At 43.3% G+C, this 20,542-nt stretch overlaps 1 protein-coding gene across 2 annotated transcripts in view; it reads left to right on the top strand.

Annotated features, from left to right (window-relative positions):
* The first annotated feature begins 229 nt into the window (after positions 1-229).
* Positions 230-20,542, top strand: part of PRKCA (protein kinase C alpha) — a 255,714-nt gene continuing 235,401 nt past the window's right edge. For both annotated transcript variants that reach the window (XM_048487199.1, XM_048487198.1), the window contains exons 1-2: positions 230-634; positions 11,740-11,771. In XM_048487199.1, coding sequence (XP_048343156.1) covers positions 462-634; positions 11,740-11,771 — 205 coding nt within the window. In that variant the 5' untranslated portion in view covers positions 230-461. The remainder of the gene's footprint in view (positions 635-11,739; positions 11,772-20,542) is intronic.

Below are 20,542 nucleotides of genomic sequence, written 5' to 3'. Positions count from 1 at the left end.
CGGCTCGCAGTATGCAACAGGTGGAGTCCGGCGGCAGCGCGGCTTTGCCCTGGGAAGGGAGAGGCCCGTCTTTGGCTCCGGCGCGCCACCCGCTTTGCTCTCGGCGCTGCCCGGGGGCGTGCATGCACGCTTGTTGCCCTAGAGACGGGCTTCCCCGGCGCGGGCACGCGCCTCCGGTTGGTCACAGCCCTTCCCTCTTTCCTTCTCCTTTCCCCTCCCTCCTCTTCCACTCACTGGCGGGGAAGGCAGGGCTGGCCCGGGGATGGGATCCTCCTCCCGCCTCCCTCCCGCGCGTGGCTCAGACGTCAGGAGGAGCCCGAGCGGGCGAGGAGGCAGCGCCCATCCCCGCAGCTGGCAAAGTGTCGGCGGCCGCCGGACGGGGCGGAGGAGACAGCGCGTCCGGCTAGGCTGGGCGAAGCGGGAGAAAGTCCAGGTGGGCAGCCAGGAAGGGCGCGCGCGACATGGCCGACGTCTTCACTGCTTCCGAGCCCGGCTCGGGTCCCGACGTGGCGCGGCGCTTCGCCCGCAAAGGCGCCCTCCGCCAGAAGAACGTGCACGAGGTGCGGGACCACAAATTCATCGCGCGCTTCTTCAAGCAGCCCACCTTCTGCAGCCACTGCACCGACTTTATCTGGTAAGCCGAGCGAGGACCCCAACAACCCCCCCCCCCCCGCCGCCTTCCCTCCAGCCCCGGGTTTCCTCCTCAAGACGCCTCCCTCTTCCCACGCCCCTTCGCCGTCTCGCCCAGTCTGGCGGCTGGGCAGTGGTCGCCGCCGTGCTGACAGCAGCAGCAGCAGCAGCCGCCTTCTCCTTTCCTCCCGCCGAGCTGCTCCGTCCCCACCACTGCCCAAGACGGGCGATCTCCCGGTGAGCGCTCGCGCCGGACAGCCCCTCGCTGCACTTCCCACAAGGAACCTTCTTGGCACAAGAAAGAACGAGAAACAGAGCCCGGCCCAGTCGCCTTCTTCAGTGGGGAAAAACGCTTGGCGACTTCTTTCTCCCAGACAGATTGCTGTCGGGCGCTGCCTCGTCTCGATGAGGAAAGAGACTCCTGCATGCTCTTTTCCTACTGAGTCTACCCTTTATACTGTAGTTTCCTCCTACACGTTACACACAGAGAGACCTCTGTGTGTAATGGTTCATGAGGCGTTTTCGTGGAAGCACACACCCTGGGTAGGGCTATCCCAACCAGAGGCTGACTTCACCTCAGGGATCCTTTTACAGTGTTGTCCCATGGAAACATGCCTTGGGGCTTAGCCTGACACCCACCTCGTTTGGAAAGAGAGTTTTTTCATTGTTCATTTCACCCATACCCCTCCCACCACCCTCCCACCCCCAATATGTTAACTTTGCTGACTTTACCTGAAAAACAATTTCTCTATGAATGAACATTCTATGGGTATTCTTCACCTTTTTATGTTCTTCATATTCATTCTATATAACCTACTGCAGTGATGGGAAACCTTTTCGAGACCGAGTGCCCAAATTGCAACCCAAAACCCACTTATTTATCACCAAGTGCCAACACAGCAATTTAACCTGAATACTGAGGTTTTAGTTTCGAAAAGTCGGTTGGCTCCGAGGCGAGCTTACTCCCAGGTAAAGGATCGTACCCAGGCTAGCCTAGATGTGTGTGTGTGTGTGGGGGGGGTGATTTTCCGCCGCCCCCATGATGAACTCTGTGCACGTGTGCCAACAGAAAGGGCTCTGAGTGCCACCTCTGGCACCTGGGCGATAGGTTCGCCTCTGCTGACCTACAAAGTGTATTGGCACACCATCTATTCCACTCCTTTTGTGAGATCAGAAAAGATCTGCATAATGCTATCTTCAGCCACAGTCTTCATGCAGTAGGAGATCTAGATCAATTAAGTTATCCAGGTACAGGAAACCCGTTAACACCTGCCCCTTTTGATAAGTGACCCCTTTCACATTTTCCTGAAGAGATGTTTATACTCCAGTTAAACCAGGTATGAGGATAAAATTCTTGCTCCTTTAATAGTAGTTTAGAAAAGTAAACTTTGGCAAACATGGTTTTTTCTTATTGCGGTATAGGAAATTTCACCTTCCCCAAGTTCCCTCCTTTTTGTTCAGCTACTAATGGTAGATGAACCTTGTGTTCTTTTGCATATGTCATCCTAGTCAGCAGTTCCACTGATCTCATTTGGTAAGAGATTTAGTTCCACTGCTCTCCCACAGACTATTCTCTCTCTCCCCCCGCCCCACCCCAACGGCTTCAGCTGATGAGCAACTTCTTTGTAATACATTTGAGAGATGGCTCTGCAACTCCCCCGACATCACAGCAGAAGCATCTGGTGAGAGTTTCCTGCTAGTCGGTCCTCCCCACACACAAAATGCTGTACACAAATAGTGTTGGCATCATCTGCTAAAAGATCTTGTTATGTACCATCTCCCACTGAGGGGAAGAAAAGCTCTGTCAGCACCTGCAAGTGACTTCATTCGTTCGCAGACCAAGAAGCTTCCTTTCTTTCTGTAGCACATCTCTGCAAAGGTTCCAGTAGAGTCCTAAAATAACATCTGTCCACAAAAAGGTTTCATAAGTGAGAGCGTCTGCTAACCACTGTGTTAGTTTCGGCTAGAAAGATAACTTCTTCCTCTACATCTTAATCTCCCCCTTTCAGGGAATTTCTCCTACCAAAGGAACTTTTTGCTTCAGGCCAGCCTCGATTATATGTAATCCCGCCCTCTGTATCCCAGTGGGATGGCCTCTTCTACTTCCATGTTATTAGTTTGCTAGCTTGCTACATCGAGGGAGGGAAACTCCCATTCTGTATACCCTCAATTGCTCAATTACTGTATACCCTCAGTTGGTACACCACTTTATATGGTGTAGTAGTATTTAATTGAGAGACATCTCTCCTCAGATTATTTTGTGATTAAACGATTCCACAGTGATGTACTGGTCTGTTACACATCTTCCATTTCCCCCACTTTACTAACAATCATTCCCCCACCCCTACGCCACTTTCCACTTCTGAAGTTTTTGTTAACATATTTTTTTTGCTATGCATTAAGTGTTCATGGCATACACTGAGCTCCATTATCTTCCTGTAGATATGTTGTCCATTGTGTATGATCAGTGCAAAGCTAGGTTGTATAGTGGTTAAAGTGTCAGACTAGCATCTGAGAAACTCCTTTGAATCCTCTCTCTGCTGTGGAAACTTACTGGGTGACCTTGAACCAGTCACACACTCTCTCAGCCTCAACCCTTGCAAGTATTTGAAAGGGAGACCTGGTGGCAGGCAATGGCAAATCACCTCTGAACCTCTATTGCCTTGAAAAACCTCTGGAGTCAGCTGTGACTTGACAGCAAAAAAAATTAGCTCTGGCTGTTGTGGGTTTTCTGAGCTATGTGGCTGTGGTCTGGTAGCTTTTACTCCTAATATTTCACCTGCATTTACAGCTGGCATCTATGGCAGGCAATAGCCTCTGAAGATGCCAGCCATAGATGTGGGTGAAATGTTAGGAGCAAAAACTACCAGACCATGGCCACACAGTCCAGAAAACCACAAGTTGATTCTGATTGTGAAAGCCTTCAACAATACAATGATCAGTGCATTGACTTGAGTTCCACAGAGAAGCACTTCCTTCCTTCCTGTAACACACCTATCCTCTGACCTATAACTTATCCACACTACAAGCAGCTAGTGTCATGCATTGTTGCCATTTCAGAAAATCCTTTTTCCATCCCATTTGTTCCACAGGATATATCAAGTCTTGTATAATATTCATATTGCATTCTAAGTCTCTTTTAATTAAAGCTTAATTAATAATCATATTACTCTACTTCTTAAATTTATATTTCCTATATTTTCCCGCTTATACTTGGAATAGCCTATGTAATTTATGAGATGGTTCTTCTGGTATCTTTCCGAGTTGATTCTTCAACCACTGTACTCGCAAGCATAGCACTTATGTCTGATAGGCTGCTTTTTCACCCTTCTCAGTCAGTCTGATTTTTTAAAAATGTGCATTGGCACTCCTTTATCAAATCCTCAGCCTGTTCTGTGCGACTGCACATGTGCTAAATATACAAGCTATGCCCTTTATCCGGCCCTGATGATTTTGCTATCATTTAACAGGCGATTCTTTGACTCTTCTCTATCATTCAAGCCACTTTGTTAAACCTTATTAATTGTTCTCTGTCCTTGCTTGAGTTTCCTATGGCTGCCTGTGGAGGATACAGGGATATGGGAATGCTTGGTGGGTAGCACTTTTTAGGCATGCAAACAGGGGGAAAATTCTCACTATAGAAGGCATATAGTAAAAGCTGCTTAAAGCAGTGGTTCTCAACCTGGGGGTCGGGACCCCTTTGGGGGTTGAATGACCCTTTCACAGGGTTCGCCTAAGACTCTCTGCATCAGTGTTCTCCATCCGTAAAATGGTTAAATGTTAGCATTGGGGGTCATCACAACATGAGGAACTGTATTAAAGGGTCGTGGCATTAGAAAGGTTGAGAACCACTGGCTTAAAGGATGCAAAGTCCTCTTTTCTGTATAGAGTACTGAACTCTTATGCCAGCTATATGTGTGTGTATGTGTACATCCATTCAATACTGTGGTTATGCACACCTAGTTCATTGGAAAACATGTCTAGTTGTTCACGCTTAGTGTACACGCTGTAATCATTCATAAAACGTAATTGTATAATGCTTGCTAATAACTTGCTGAAGGGTTTCAGTGCCATTAACTACACTAGAACTTGTCATGGCTGAAAGTTAGAACTTTCAGTTTCTTTTGGTTTAGTGTAGGAATAAAAAAGAAGACAACTAGACCCACTGAAGGGAAACTACTTATATGGCATTTTATTTCTGGGTCTGTTACTAGGTAACAAAATACTCATGTATTGCATCTTCTATAGTTGGCATAAGTGTATGAATTGCAATGTTTTCCTTTAAAATACACACTCAGCAAAGTTGTCCTTTTTTGTTCGTATGTATTTTAAACAAAATATTGTGATGTAAACCTGTGAGCATCTTTGTGTCTTAAAATGGTTGCATGTATTTTGTATCAAGGTAGCCGAACCTGAGCGCACAGTGTTGAATAAGAAGCACCATGAGTTTGCTTGGACTTTCTCAGGATGAAGTCTGTTCTTGCTTTTCTCCTGTTTCAGTGTCTTGCTCTTGCTGATAAGGAACACATTCTTCAGAAAGCATGGCATGCAACAAACAAATGAAGATGGAGACAATGGGCATAAGGAAACTTTGTAAGGGGGTGGATGTGAAAAGATGATAAAGATTAAACTCATCTGAAAAGATCCCTGGGGAGCATTTGTAATTGATTTTAATGTATTTTTTAAAAATTCTGGTGAGCCACGTAGTATTCAATTTTGGATGAAAAATGAGATGAAAACTGAAGGAATAAATGAACAATACAGTCATGTAGCCTGTTCTGTTTTCTTAAGACAATTTCAGTGGATAAATAAATTAAGAGAACAAATAATTTAAAAGCTGCTGAACTTTAAGGACAGTTAGTGTTTTGCAGGAATGAAAGTGGTGTAGGGCCTGTGTCAGCATGGGTATGTTGATGACTAATGCATTAAAAAAGCTGCTGCAATAAATGGCACCTGATTGCAGGATGTACTTGAATGTGAAAGGATATCCTGCTGTTGACAGGTGGCAAGAAGAGTTGTATTCTGTTGTCCTTCCCTGCTGGTGAGAGACTAGGGAACATTTAAATATTCTTCAGAGTCAATATGCACAGCACCCTTGAAGCAAACTATCGTCTTCAAGTAAGAAATTCAGCAAACATCAGGAGACATTTGATTGTCCATGTAAATGATGTGTGCATTGATCAAACAATAGGATTAGGTAGTTGTGAATAAAGTCGCTCAGTTCTGGGGCAGAGAGCCAAGGTCGTCCATCCAGCTATATGGTCATCCATACAGAAGGGTCACCATAACTTGGAAGAAGAGCTCCATCAGCTTTGCAGGAAGCTTTCAGCATCTGCGATGCCAATGAGGCTCAACCCCCCCTGTCCCCAATACAGAGTCAAAAAATCACTTGTGGCCTTTGAATACCCTTTTATTCAAAGGTGGTTCAAAGGAGCTTGAAGTCCTGGCCTCCATGCCTGTGCCTCCTGGGAGAAAACAAGTGTGATTCTCCTGGTGCAGCTTTCCAGCTTTCCAGTAAGGTGGAGAGGTCCCTTAGGAGTCACCCAGAATCCAATTGCCCACCCTTGGTGGGGGGGTCTGTGATGTCAGAGCCACAAGCAGCTTTCTTTTAGCAACAAGCTCCTGCTCTCCAAGCCAGTCTTCCTGTCTTTTGCTCTTGTTAACACAAACTGTAACTGATGGGTCCTCATTGGCATGTGCTATATGGTTCAAGAGAATGAGTTCAGGAAGGTCTCTGTCACCCTGTGCACAGTGCATGATAGGGTAGAGGTTTCCCCAAATCCTGTCCAAGGGGTGCCCAGCAACTGCCAAAGCTGCAGACCAGTGCAGAGCCTCAAATTTGGACCAACATCAGCAGCAGCTGTTCTGCCCCAGTCCTTAGACAAAACCCACTGTTTGCAGGGCCCATGGTGGTTCTGCAGCCGGGCTTGGGGTGGTTCTGCAGCTGGGCTTGGGTGTGAGAAGCAGTGTGGCTGGGGCAGCTCCTGGTCATGAGGAAAGAGAAGGAGGGATGGAGGTTGGGGGATCTGAACCCCACTTGCCTGTAAGTGCATGTCCTCCCTGTCCAGTGCTGCCAGAGGGGATGAGGTACCTATAAAGGTTCTAACCTGGGAGAAGTCAGCCACAGAGTGTGTGAACTCTTCCAGCTAGATGTCTGTGCAAAGTCCACCACATTGTACAAAGTGCTCCTGTCACTATGCTGCCATCTCAATGTCCACATCATGGCAGGTAACTGTCAGACAACGTCCCATGACATGTGCCCTACCTATCAAGATGTGTTGCATCCTGACCAGGGTATTTAAAAGGCAAGGAGAGGCTTCCATTGGTTCCTGGGTGGGGGCTTGACTGGCACAGGAAATACATCCTATTGAACGTGGGCTTAGCTGGCATCCTAAGTGGTTTTGATCCATGTGGGCTTTACAGAAAAACTTTACATGTCTTCATGTACTTTACATTGCATCAAGGGGATATTACCCATCCCAAAGAACAGAGGGAGCAGACTAAGTTCATCCCTGTCCCCTGAATGTCCACCTTTTGCACTGCTGCAGTGCCCTGCTGATGCACAACAGTGGTGCTGGAGCTCTGCACCAGTATAAATGATGCTTATGCCAATTATCTACCAGATATGCTGGCATAAGGGCCAGCCCCTTCACTCCCTTCCTTAGGATTGTAATGTTAGTTCTTTATTTTTTGAATGTTAAGTACTTGTCTTATTCTTGGATTACATTTTATTTTATTATTGGAAATGTGATATAAACCATTTAAGTCTCAACATACTTTGATTTTTAAAATACACAACATTAATTTTGCCAAGTATTACAAATTCTTCAAAAGAAATACACACACGCACACACCAAAATGTGTTGCTCAGATTATAAGTTAGCTGCTTCCAGTGATGTTGATTTAGAGAGGTTACATCCAAGAAACTGTATTTAGGATTGCAGCCTTAGCTACTTTCAATTACATTGATTTAACTACTTTATGTGGCAATGTTTAGGTTACTATGTCTGACCTCAGATTTTCACAATCATGTTTATTTTACTTACAAAATTTGTATCTTGCCTTTCTGCCCTTACAAAGGCCACCAAGGCAGCTAACGTTTTAAAATATACATGATAGAAGCACACTTTAAAACCGTAAAAATCAACCTCCTAACACAAAAAAACCACAGTTGAAATATATACGACATAAAAACAGCATTTAAAACATTGATTAGGAAAGAGGAATAACTGGTTTCCCCCGTTATTGAGTACTTCTATATATTTTCAAGACTCTTAATTTATTACCTCTGGTAGGCTAGAAGGTTGTGTCACTACAGTCTATCACAATTCTAGCCCCCTGGCTCAGTGCCCTGTCTGGGGGTTTGTGGGGTTTGAGAGTGTATATCTACTGGTGGGAACATGAGAGAGGACTGAGATTCTGTTTGTGAACTGGCCAACCCACTGCCCAGCTGTCTCCCTGCCTGAGCTTATGGAGGTAGCCTTGGACATAGTGTTGAGGACTTCTAGTTTGGTTGTCTTAGAAGACTTCAACATCTGGGCTGAGACTGCTTTGTCGGGAATGGCTTAGGATTTCATGGTCTCCATGACAGCTATGGTCAATTGACAGGACTGCACTTAGGCACTTTCTCTCAGGTCAAAAAACCTGGGTATCCCCTTCGTTTACTGAGGGGCTGCAGTTGGAAAATACATGGGAGATGGCTAACACAATGGCGGAGAAAGACTTGGGATGAATCTGACAATTCAAGGGCTAGAACTCATTTGAAAGCTTACTCTACATAGTACTGACCTGCAGAACTCTTCCAGGAGCTTATGGACTTTCTGGGTTCCAGCCAACAGTAGATGGTAGACTGCACTGCATCCCAGTTCAATTCTTTTGCTAAGCCCTTTGCAGATAAAAATCTCTCACATCTATTCCTACTTAGACTATCAGCGCAGGATGAAATGATCCCAGGGTGCCACTTGGTATAGTTGAGTGGGATACCTTTCAACATTCTGTCTGAGGGTATGGCCAGGATTCTGGGAAGCTTAAGATCTACCACCTGTTTGTATGACCTCTGCTGTTCCTGTTGGCTTAAATCTGCAGTTCAATATGTTCATCGGCTGGCTAATAGACTGGTTCTAGGAGACAGTAAACCCCTCTCTGAAAGAGGACATGGTCATTCCTGCCTTAAAGCAGGCAGTGGTGTATTCACTCCTAAAGAAACCTACTGTGGGCTCAGGAGAGTTGAATAATTATCATCCAGTCTCAAATGAACCTTTCTTCTGCAAGGTGATCTAATGAGTAATGGCTGGCCTACTTCACAGATTTCTGAACAAAGCAGCTTGTTTAGACCCATTTGAGTCTAGTTTCAGGCCTAGTTATGGGACTGAAATGGCCTCATTCACCCTGTTGGATGACATACGCTAGGAGGTGGGCTGGGAGAGCATGACCCTGTTATTTTCCTAGTCCTTTCAGTGGCTTTTGGTATCATCAGTCATTGTATCCTTCTGGATTGCCTTTCGGGACTGGGATTAGAAGGCACTATTTTGAGGTGGTTCCACTCCTACCATGAGGGTCGGTTTGTGCTGGGGGATTGCTGCTCTTCCCCTTCCCCTTCCTGTGGGGTTACCCAAAGTTCCAACATGTCCTCCATGATTTTCAACATTTATGTGAAGCTGCTAAGAAGGATCATGTGGAGATTTGGGTTACCTTGACACCAATATGGAGCAGATTTTGCACTACCAGCAGATCCAGGAAGACTGGAAACTATGAATATGTGACTGGAGGCAGTTTTTGAATGTATGAGGGCTAACAAACTGAAACTTAATTTTGAGAAGAGAGAGGTGCTTTTAGAGTAGGGGACAGTCTGGCCCGGAGGAGGAGGAGGAGGTTCATTCTTGGGGGGGTTCTCCTGTATGCAGGACACCTGTTGGATGGACAGGTGGCAGAAGTGATTGGGATGCCTCTCAGCAGCTTTGACTGGTCAGCCTTTACTGGAGAGAAAAATTCTTGCCACCATGTTGCATGCCTGGTGACATCTAGATTAAATTATTGCAGTGTGCTTTGCGAGAGCCAGCATAGTATAGTAGTTAGGGTGTCAAACTAGTACTTGGAAAAACAGGTTTGAACCCCCACCCTTGCCATGGAAGCTTGCAGGGTGACCTTGGACCAGTCACACACTCTCGGCCTCGACCCTCACTAGTATTTGGATGGGAGACCTCCAAGGAATACCAGGATCATGTCATGGCGGCAGGCAATGGCAAACCACTTCTGAACACCTTGAAAACCCTACAGGATCATCATAAGTCAGTTGTGACTTGACAGCAAAAAGAAAAAAACACTATGTCAGGGTCTGCCCTTGAAGAATGTCTGGAAACTAGTTGGTACAGAATGCTGCAGCCAGACTGTTGACTGGAGTGGCTTGTAAGGGAACATATAACTCCAGTCTTGTACCACTTACAGCGGATTTCATTTTGCTTATGGGCTCAGTTCAGGGTGGTGGTATTGAGCCCTGCATGACCTCGGAACAACACTCACTCTGGTCATCCTTGGAGGGCCTGTTTCCGTTGTGCCTGGAAAGAGCCTTCTTGGTCATGGCACCAAAACTCTGGAACTTCCTTCCCAAGGAGGTTCACCTGTCTCCCTCTATTGGTGTCTTTCCAGCAGCTAAAGACTTTTTTTGTTTCATCTGGCATACACCCAATAATGGTTATTGCTATCCCCTCTAGTATTCTTTGTTTATGTGTCTGAATTGATTTTAACTGTATTTTAATTTATTGTCGAACGTTTTCACAGCTGGAATCACTAGGATATAGTGGGTTTTCTGGGTTGTATGGCCATGTTCAAGTAGTATTTTCTCCTGACGTTTCACTTGCATCTTTGGCTGGCATCTTTAGAAAACCCACAACATCCTTGTATTTTAACTGCTTAAATATTTTAACGCTTTTATGTTCACTACCTTGTGGACCCTGATTAGATGTAGAGGCAACATATTTTTAAAAAATAAAATTAATAAATAATAAATAATAACATACATAAATAATCTCAGTCAGAATTTGTCTTGGGAAATTCTTAGATGCAACACTCACAAGTCAATTGTCTATAGGTAGATTGTGCCTATGTTAGACTTACTACTTCACTGTACACAAGTCCAGTTTTCAGTTCTCTAATACTTGCCAATTGGTTACCCTTTAAAAAAAGAAGAAGCTGATGTGAGTTCTCAAGGCCTTCAATAAAAGAAGACCAGGCTTCTAATATTCTTTCTTACTGGCTCTTACAGTCCTATGAAACTGATCCACTTAGAAATGACACATGGTGATGAGAAACTGCATTTTCTATGAAGAATGTATTTTTGAATGCTAAAACGCAGAAAATATAGTTGTTAATTGTGTTGTTAGATAGGGATGGCCATCCTGAGCCAGTCTATTCAGGATCCCACTTAAATTTATGCCCACATTGGAGATAAAAATGCTTTTCCACTGTGGTACATGCCTGATAATGTCTAAATTAGATTACTGCAATGTGCGTTGTTTACGTTTAATCACAAAAAAGTGTTTCTAGAATTGTTCTGAAGTGCATCTGTATGATGAAGGCATCAATAGTCATTGCATCTTGAATGGAGTGCCTTCTCTGATTTTCAGAAATCCCTCCTCCCCCCCAACCCCGTAAACCAAAAATGTAGTAAGTGCAGCACAAGCCATTTCCTCACTTTTTTCATTGGGTGGAGTTTTAGAAAATAAGCTACAGTGAGAATCTTACAGTACTTTTGATAGAGTTCTGTAGCAACAGGAATGCTTGCCCTATCTTACTATTAAGCATGTCTTAATTGTACATTGCTATATTATGTAATTTACAGATTTATGATTTATGCTGACTTTCATTCAGTATTGCTTGGCCAATTCAGACAGGCTGAGAGAGAACTGTTTAAAGAGCTGCTGCAACAGATTACAGTGATGTGAATGCTTTCCTGGCCTCAGTTAAGAAACAAGTAGAAATTAGCAAACACTTTGAAAATGGCTTTTTTTGCTTCTAATTGTTTGTTTTGTTTGATATTATTTTAATAAAATGGAATAGATTTCTTAAAGCTGCAGTGGCTATGGATGTTGAGTACTTTTTTTTCTCTTTCAGGGGGTTTGGGAAACAAGGATTTCAGTGCCAAGGTAAGTAATAAATAGTTGAATAACTTCATTAATTTCATCTGTTTTAATAGTTGAAGCCAGGTAATGTGTGACAAATATCTGAACAAGGAATTAAGTATGCCAGGAATAAGAATATTAAATTATCAAAAAAGGATGTGTATTGTTTAATAATTTATTATCTCATGAACTGTGAATCATGCACAGAAGAGTTTAATTTCAGTAGAGTTCCCTAAAATTAAATGTCATGTAATCTGCATATAGAGCACTCTTTAATTTTTTATGAAAAGAATCTTTGTGGTTTATTTTTGTACAGAACATTTTTCTTGTTGGGAGCTGCTGTCTGAGTGTGGGTGTTCTGAAAAGCGGATTCACTGTTCATTGGGCTGACTTTGCTATAATCTGTTTTTTCTTTATCACTAAACTTCATTGGTTTCATGAATGTGTTCAGTTGGACCTTTGGCTTGATCTTTCTTTTAGTCACTATTCTGTGGCATGGGGTATCTTCAACATAAATGGGTTTCAATTAAATGTCCATTTTTAGTGATAGGAAAAATTAAATTTGGGGACAGAAAATGCAAATACGTTTGCAGAATTAAATTACTGACAACAGCAGGTGTTGCCGTCTTTTAATCTGTGTATATTTTGATTCTTCCTTAGCATATTTGGATAAATGAAGTTGCCATACTGAATCAGAGAATTGGTCTGTCAGGCCCAGTACTGCCTATTCCTTACTGGAAATGGGCTGGGGCTCTGCAGGTGAAAGATGTTCCTGGTTCCCAAAACCCTTTTAACTGAACCAGAGACTGAATCTATGACATTCTGCATGCAAAGTATGTGTTCATCCTCTGAGCTATAGCCCCTTCTCATAATAACTTTTTTGCCCCTGAGGTTTTATCAACACTTCAGGTATCTAACAAGAATAATTATACATTCCCCTGTGTAATAATGAATTTAATACATTGATGCACCAATGCTACCTGTTTGTTAGACACCTTTCTGCTTAGTTCATCAATGTTAATAAAAAGAAAATATTAACTTGCAAGAAGGAAACTGATTATATTACATGGATGAATGGGGAAACAACTTCATGTCTAATAATGTCTTGGAGCTCTGCACTTCTTGTGGAATTGCCTTCTCCATCCCATTACAGGAACGAGGTTAACTAGGTTTGCCTGAAATGCTGTTTTAGGAACAGCGCTGGATGACCTGTTATGGGTGTGTGTATGTGGAGATGTGTGAAAATTATACCCCTGGTAGAATGGGATTTGTACAAATAGAAAACAGTAATTGGATACAATCCATAGTGTTAGTTGGTAGCTGATAGTGGCACTTAGAGAATTTTGGAGTTATGACTGCTTTTTAAAAATAACTCTGCAATCTCCCATCTATCCTTCTAATATGCTTACATGCTGCATATATGTTGCTAATAAGAGGCTTAGTTAGAATGAAGTATCATGAATAAGTTGGTACAGTATAGTGGCCAAGAACTTGAGTTGTGAGCTGGAAAGGTTTTAGTAGGGGCAAGATGCTAATGTTCTCATCTGGGCACCACATATTTTGACTGCTTCTTCTTCTCAGAATGGAGACATATAAATCCCAACCATGCCCACTTTTAACTTGAGTGCAAATTTGCCTGAAAACAGTGTGCTTTTAGCTGGGCCAAATAAACTGGTCATTTGAATTAGGAACACAAACACATTCTACCAGAATCTAGTGTAAATAGAGCTAATCATATAAATGTGATCAGAGTCCCTTTCTTGCACCACCAATTTTCTGGGGACTAGAAAGAGCATGGAGTATATGTATGATCATAATCAAAACAAAGGCCGTTTCCACACGGCCATGATCGGGGGGTGCATCGGCGTATACGACGCCAACGCACCCCTCCGGGACCGTTTGCATGTACAGTCCTGGTAGGGGCAGGGAAGACGGCACAGCGCTGCGCCGTCACCCAAACACCTTACCTTTCCTCCGACCTTCCGGCACGTCGCCCAGGCCAGGGTACACGCCCCCCTGCCCTGCGCCACAGCTCTGGAGTCGCAGGACAGGGGGGCGTGTCCCCAGGCCTGGACAATGCGCCGGAAGGTCGGAGGGAAGGTAAGGCGTTTGGGAAGGGGGGGAGGAGGACACCTGGAATCATGTTGGTGTTTGTATGAAGAAAGAGCACTTGCATGGATTCAGGAGGATACAGTGTTCCCCCCAGGACAAAAACATAGAAACCTGGTAACTCACAAAAGTACAAGTGGTACCTATGGGTACAATTGTTAGCTCCAAACAAATCAGAAGCTTACTATATTTAGGGCAGTGATCGCGAACCTATGGCACGGGTGCCAGATGTGGCACTCGGAGCCCTCTCTGTGGGCACGCACGCACAGAGTTCATCATGTGGGGGGGCAGAAAATCCCCCCACACACACACACATCTAGGCTGGCCTGGGCCACTAAGCACGATGTGCGCGCACCACGTTGAGCAGGAAGGACTCGGCTGGCGGGCCTGATGCCTGTCCTCAGGGTGGCTGTTGCCTGAGGTGGGGGCACAGAGAAGGCAGAAGAATGTTAGAGGAGAGCATAGGAGTGAAGTCGTCGCGGGGACTTGCTAGAGGCTAGAGCAGGCTGGCCCCTGCTCAAGCATGTGGGGTGGACGAAGAGGGAGCCAACCAGTTTTTTTCTAAACTAAAACCTCAGCATTCAGGTTAAATTGCTGGGCTTATACTTTACAATAAATAAGTGGGGTTTGGGTTGCAATTTGGGCACTAGGTCTCAAAAAGGTTCGCCATCACTGATTTAAGGTATCCCTTATTTTTAAATTTGCCAAAGACCAAAGACAAGTGGTGGCAGAAATAGAATCAGAAGTCTAAATGCAGTGATCCTTCAATTTGTATGTCGAGACAAAGAGAGCTACAGTGTAACTTGATGGCAATAAAGGGGGGAAAAAAGAAAAAAGAACAACAACAAAGAAAGAATAAGAATTCTGTTTTACAAGATCCAAGAAATCAAAAGGATATGTGAAGCATGGTTAGGTATACTCGAAAATCAACATGGAAAGACATTAATTGAACAGGACAAAATAAAGGTAGGAACCATACACTGAATAATTATGCAGAAGAGATTAAAAGGTGACAGATTCCTTGAAAACTTTTGAAGAAGAACTTGCAGAAGATTGCAAGAGAGGGGGAGTGGTGAAAGGGGGAACATTGACAAATACAGGAGGAAAGAGAAAGGGGGGAAGATTGACAAAGAAGGTATGGGGGTGAGAAAGACAGGAGGAAGATTGTCAGAGAAGTGCGGGGAAGGAAGCAAAGGTGGGGGAATGGTTTCTTGTGGGTCCCTGCTTGTGGATATCGGTTGAACCCTGCTGACCCTCATAGACCAATGGCCATGGAACAGAGCAGGAACCCTCCAGTAATACCTTCTGAGACTATCCTCCCGAGATAGGACTTGAACCACCATAACATGGTGTCCCTGAATCCCACAGCTGAAAGACAGCTCAGCAGGGTACTGTGGTGAATAGTACTGAAGGCTGTTAAGAACTCAGGAGGTGTAATTATATGATGTGCGTTAACTGCTACAAAATTAGTACAAATTCAGCAATGCTTCATATTTATATAATTCCCTTTTCATAAAATTTATAGGCATGGCCTTGTTACAGTTAGGATAAAAGGAATGTCACGGTGATCTAAAATACCCTTGGTGGAAAGTGCCCTCAAGTAACAGCCAGCATGGCAACCCTGTAGGATTTTCAAAGCAGGAGACTTTCAGAAGCAATTTGCCATTGACTGCCTTTGTGTAGCAAGCCTGGTATTCCTTGGTAGTCTCTCATCTAAATACTAACCAGAACCGAACCCGCTTAGCTTGTTAGAACTGGTGAGATTGGGTTAACCTGGGCCATTCTGGTTAGGGCAGTGTATTCTTCACTTGTGATAATTTAATTAACTGGGAATGTGATATAAGTGCCTGCCAATTTTTCATCAAGTGCTTTGTGTCCTGCTGTTCAGTTTACTTTTCACTTTGAGTATTTAAAAGTGTTAACTTTGTTTTATTGTAGTCTCCATTTCTGTCACTCTGTTACATGAGCGGTATTCAGGAAATGATTGGTTTAAGTGCAAGTTATATTTAGGACCAAACAAAGTTTTCACTGGGAAATCTCTGGGAAATGAATTTATCTTTAATATTTCTAAAACCTCAAAATCTATCTGGCAGCATCCTCAAATACTAGGTGTGATTAAATATCAGAGTTTAACAATCAAAGGTCGATACCGCTTCGAAGCTTCGAAGTGCGGACGCATCGAAACAACACCTCATCCGTTCAACCAAACAGGAGCCGCTTTTGTGGCATGCGCAGAACGGGATAGTCGTGGCGGGCAGAAAGCATATGTAACTGTAAACTGTAAAAACTGTAAAAAAAAGAACGCTCCCATTTCCCGTGGTAACACAAGCTCCAATCACGATCGAGGAGCGAGACAGGCACCAAGATGATCCCGCCCACTTAGCTCGGTTCAAGGGGGCCAAGTAGAGATTTGCCAACAATAGCGAGGACCCAGCCTGGAGATGTCGCCCTCCACTGAAGGGAACCAAGTTGACCTTAGCTCCCTTCTGTAGTGCAGAAAGTCCCTGAGTTGCCTACTTTTGTCCTAAGTAGAAGTGTTACAAATATGGATCTCTTGTTACTTTTGTATTTGGTTGAGGAACATTTATGCAACAACTGGAATGTTTTGGTATTTGTATCAGACAGAATACAAACTGAACTTACAGATACTCAGACATTGCTCCAACCTTAACATAAAGGTCTCTCTTGTCTCCATGGCCAATTATGCAGAAGGTGTTTGCTGTATGATGGAGGCAAATGTCGACTGTGGTAAGATTTCTTGTATGGACGTATTTCCTCTAGCCCCACTTTCACTTTCCACTCTCCCCTTGGCAAGCTAATCCACTTATAGCACCATTTTAATTTTGCTTCACTGCCAGAGCGGGACAGATTTGCCAGTGGTGTCAACTTTGCCCTGGACCTCTTCCCTTCATCTGCAGCCAGCCCACCTGGCCTCACCTCCCTCCCCACTTGCACTGCTTTGCGTGCTTCCCCCTCACCCTCCTCCCTGTTGCCAACTCCTTCCTGCTTTTTATCCTGCCTTATAATTCCTATTACCCTTGACCTCCCAGCTCCTGCATATCTTTATATTACAAATTAATAATCATATTGATAGATGGATAAATAAAAATAATACTAAAATATAAAAATAATAAGGGTGGTCGATCAGTCCAATCACTTGATTTGCCCGTGCATTTGTTCAGCAAACTGGGACATCTTCTGCCTTGTAGTTTTATACACAATCAATCAGTTATTCCAGACCTCACTGGGAAAAGCCCTTCGGTCTGGACGCTTGGATTTATAGCACATTGGAAGACAGACAATGACTTCCCTCTGTGATACAACTCTGAAGATGCCAGCCACAGAAGTAGGCGAAACGTTAGGAACAAGATACACCAGGCCACGACCGCACAGCCCGGAAAACCCACCACAACCAGTTTTCTTTAATAGTTCACTTTTTAATATTGATATATTGATAAGAAAATTTAAAAAGTAAAGATTATATTAAAAATTAAAGCATTCATACTCAACAGAGAAGCTGCAAAACAACATTGTCCCCCACCCCTGGACACAAGCAAGAAGCCAGCTGTTCGGTAATGCTCGCCCTGCTGCAAACAGGGTGTTGGGTAACAATGTCTAACATGGCCCGAAACAAAGACTCCATGGTTAATTCTCTTTGAAGTTGCGAGAACTGTGCCATGCACAATTGGTCTGTGAGAACTTATCGTTATTAATTTTAATGATTTGGTCCCTGATTGTTTCTGCTTTTGTTTTACTATGCTTACCTGAGTGGAAAATTGAATTGTCAATAAAAGGGCTGAACCTGCTCATTGCTTTTTAAAGTTGGTCTTGGCGTGATGTTTGTATAACCACAGTTATAATAGCCTTGTGGTTTATTGCTTTCTTTTGGATCACAGTCAAAGTATGTTTGTCCATTCTCTTGTTAAAGCGAATGCCTTCAGAAACATCATTCTGGGCTCTGAACAAATGCTTTGAGACTATGACTTAGTGACTAACTCAGAGTAAGCTGAAGCCGAATCCATACAGGATGTATGGAAGTAGTGCTTGTTAGGAAGGCTGATGCTTTTTAGGGACAGGTTTGACTTGTTTTGAATAAAGGGGGCATTCACAGAACAAGTTAAGAACTTTGATAGAGGTGCTTGTGGACCAGCCTTGTTGAATATGCATGTTGGTGTAGTGGCCAAGAGTTCCTTCTTTGCTGTTTTTAGTTCACCAACTCTCTCCTTTCTTAGACTTATATGCTATGCTAATTTATGCTTATTTAGCCTCACTGTTAGACTACTGTAACATTCCATATGATGGGCTGACCTTGAAAGTAGAAGAAACACAAACTGGTTCAAAATGCTGGAGCCTACTTGGTTCACTGATGGTAATACATCTTGCTTACTTTAAAACAGCTTCATTAGCTGCTAGTTAATTTTTGAGTTCTGTTCAAGGTGGTGATTATGACCTTTCAAGCATGTCATATCTCAAGCACTCCCTCTCCACATAAGTCCTTATGTGCCAGATGCCATCTTCTGGGAGCCATCTTTGTGTTGTTCTTCACGGGAGGTGTCACATTTGTCATATGTCATTCCTTTTTGTAGTGGAATGGCTTGTGGAAGTGCCTTGTGGAATGGCTGCCCTGATGAGGTGAGGGGATTCTGTGAGGCCATTTTATTTGTTCCAGCTTTTATATATATATAGTCTAGACATTTCTTGGTGGTAAACAGGGTTTTTACTATGTTTACTGCGTTTTATATGCTTTTCGTTTATGGAATTAAGATATGTCTCCAGTAACTAGGGAAAAGCAGGAAATTAATATTTAAGTAAATGAGCAATTAGAAATTTGTGAGGACGTGTGCTGGACTGAAATTAGAATTTTCCTGGATATAAGTTCTGTGCCTTGGCTGCAACTGAGCATCTTTGAGTTCCAGTCTCACTAATCTTTTAGACTGTATTTGAAAGAAGCAGTGTGCATGTGTAATGCCAGCCTCCTTTCCTGTTCCAGTTTACAAGATTATAAGTAATAGTCTACCTGTATCTACTCTTTTTATTTCCTGTACGCAGCCCCTATTTTAAATAATCACTTCTAAAACAAAGGAACAGGATTAGAAATAAAATAGAAGAAAATTAGGAAGTCTATTCCCCAAGAAATTTGGCAAACACCAAGGTAAGTTTAATTTTTTTATTTATACTGAAATGAGCATTTTATACATCATCCCAGACTTGTGAAGTAGGCATGATTTGGGGTAAATGAGAGGGTGAAATGAATTTAAACAGAGCAGGAGTGGCTTTTGGTGGTGTAATCACTCTGCAGTTCACTTTAAAGCAATTCACTTAATTTGAGCCCATGTGAATATATCTCCCTGTTTGTGACACTTTGGCAACAATGCAGTCACTCTAGCCTATACATTTTAAAACTAAGCCTCTCAAGAATTGGTTGGCAGTTTTTATGTTGTGATGAAGAATGGTTTGTGAAAATGAAAGTTTTCAAGGAAATTGTGTTGGAAAATACCTGGAATGGCAATGGTGGATTCTGCACAGCACGAATATAATGTCTTTAGGACGTTATAAATAGCATTTTGGGGAAGAATGTCACACAACTGTCTCCCCCAAAACAAGTTCAGCCTGTTATATGCCTCTCAACCTGGGTTTTTCAAAAATCAAAAACTAGTGATCTTTTCCCCCCAACTCAGATTGAGGATGATTCCTGCCTGCTGAGCAAATGCCAGTAAGCAGGAAACGCTTTATTTCTCCTGCCCAAATCTATTACCGTATATACTCGTGTATAAGTCGACCCGCATATAAGTCGAGGCACCTAATTTTACCACAAAAAACTGGGAAAACCTATTGACTCGCGTGTAAGTTGAGGGTGGGAAATGCAGCATCAATTGAGGCATCAGTAGGTTAAATGTTTTTGAATATTCATTTCAAAGAAAAACAGTAAACTAGCTCTGTAAGTGGAAAAGAGGGTCAACAAGAACAATATGGCATCAACAATAACTTTAAAAGTACAAAAACCTTAGCTCAACCAGCAACCAAGATAAAACACAAGAGTTAAAATCCTTCAAAACTGGATTCCTCACCATCATCTGTATGTTCAAATGTAACCCAACTTAGATTTTAAGAGGGATATTATCAGAAATGAAAAATCTACTATTAGCTTCCATTGTAAACAATGGGGGATGGGGCATCCCCTTTGGGGGTCAATAACTTTGGATCCCCTGACCCAAACTTCACCAAACCTGGCTGGTATCATAAAGAGACTCTCCTTATGAGACCAGCCAGGTTTGGTGAAGTTTGGTTCAGAGGGTCCAAAGTTATGGACCCTCAAAAGGGTAGCCCCATCTACTAATAGCTCCAATTGAAAACAATGGGGAATGGGGGCACCTTTTTTGGGGGTCCATAACTTTGGACCCCCTGGACCAAACTTTACCAAACTTGACTGGTATCATCAGGAGAGTCTTCTGAGGGTACCCTGAAATTTTGGTGTCTCTAGCATGAAAACTGCGCCCCCTGCTGGCCGGCAAAGTAAAAAGCATATAAGTCGAGGGGAGCTTTTTCAGCATTAAAAATGTGCTGAAAAATTCGACTTATACATGAGTATATACGGTACTTTCATTTCCGCTGCTCACACTCGCCATTTTGTGTGCTGCAGCAGATTCTCTGTGGAGATTTCCCAGGGACATTTCCTTTGCTTGCAG

The sequence above is a fragment of the Sphaerodactylus townsendi genome, linkage group LG03 (assembly GCF_021028975.2).
Source record: "Sphaerodactylus townsendi isolate TG3544 linkage group LG03, MPM_Stown_v2.3, whole genome shotgun sequence".
Taxonomy (NCBI): Eukaryota; Metazoa; Chordata; class Lepidosauria; order Squamata; family Sphaerodactylidae; genus Sphaerodactylus; species Sphaerodactylus townsendi.
Note: the sequence above shows the minus strand (reverse complement) of the source record. Positions and strands in the feature narration are given on the sequence as shown.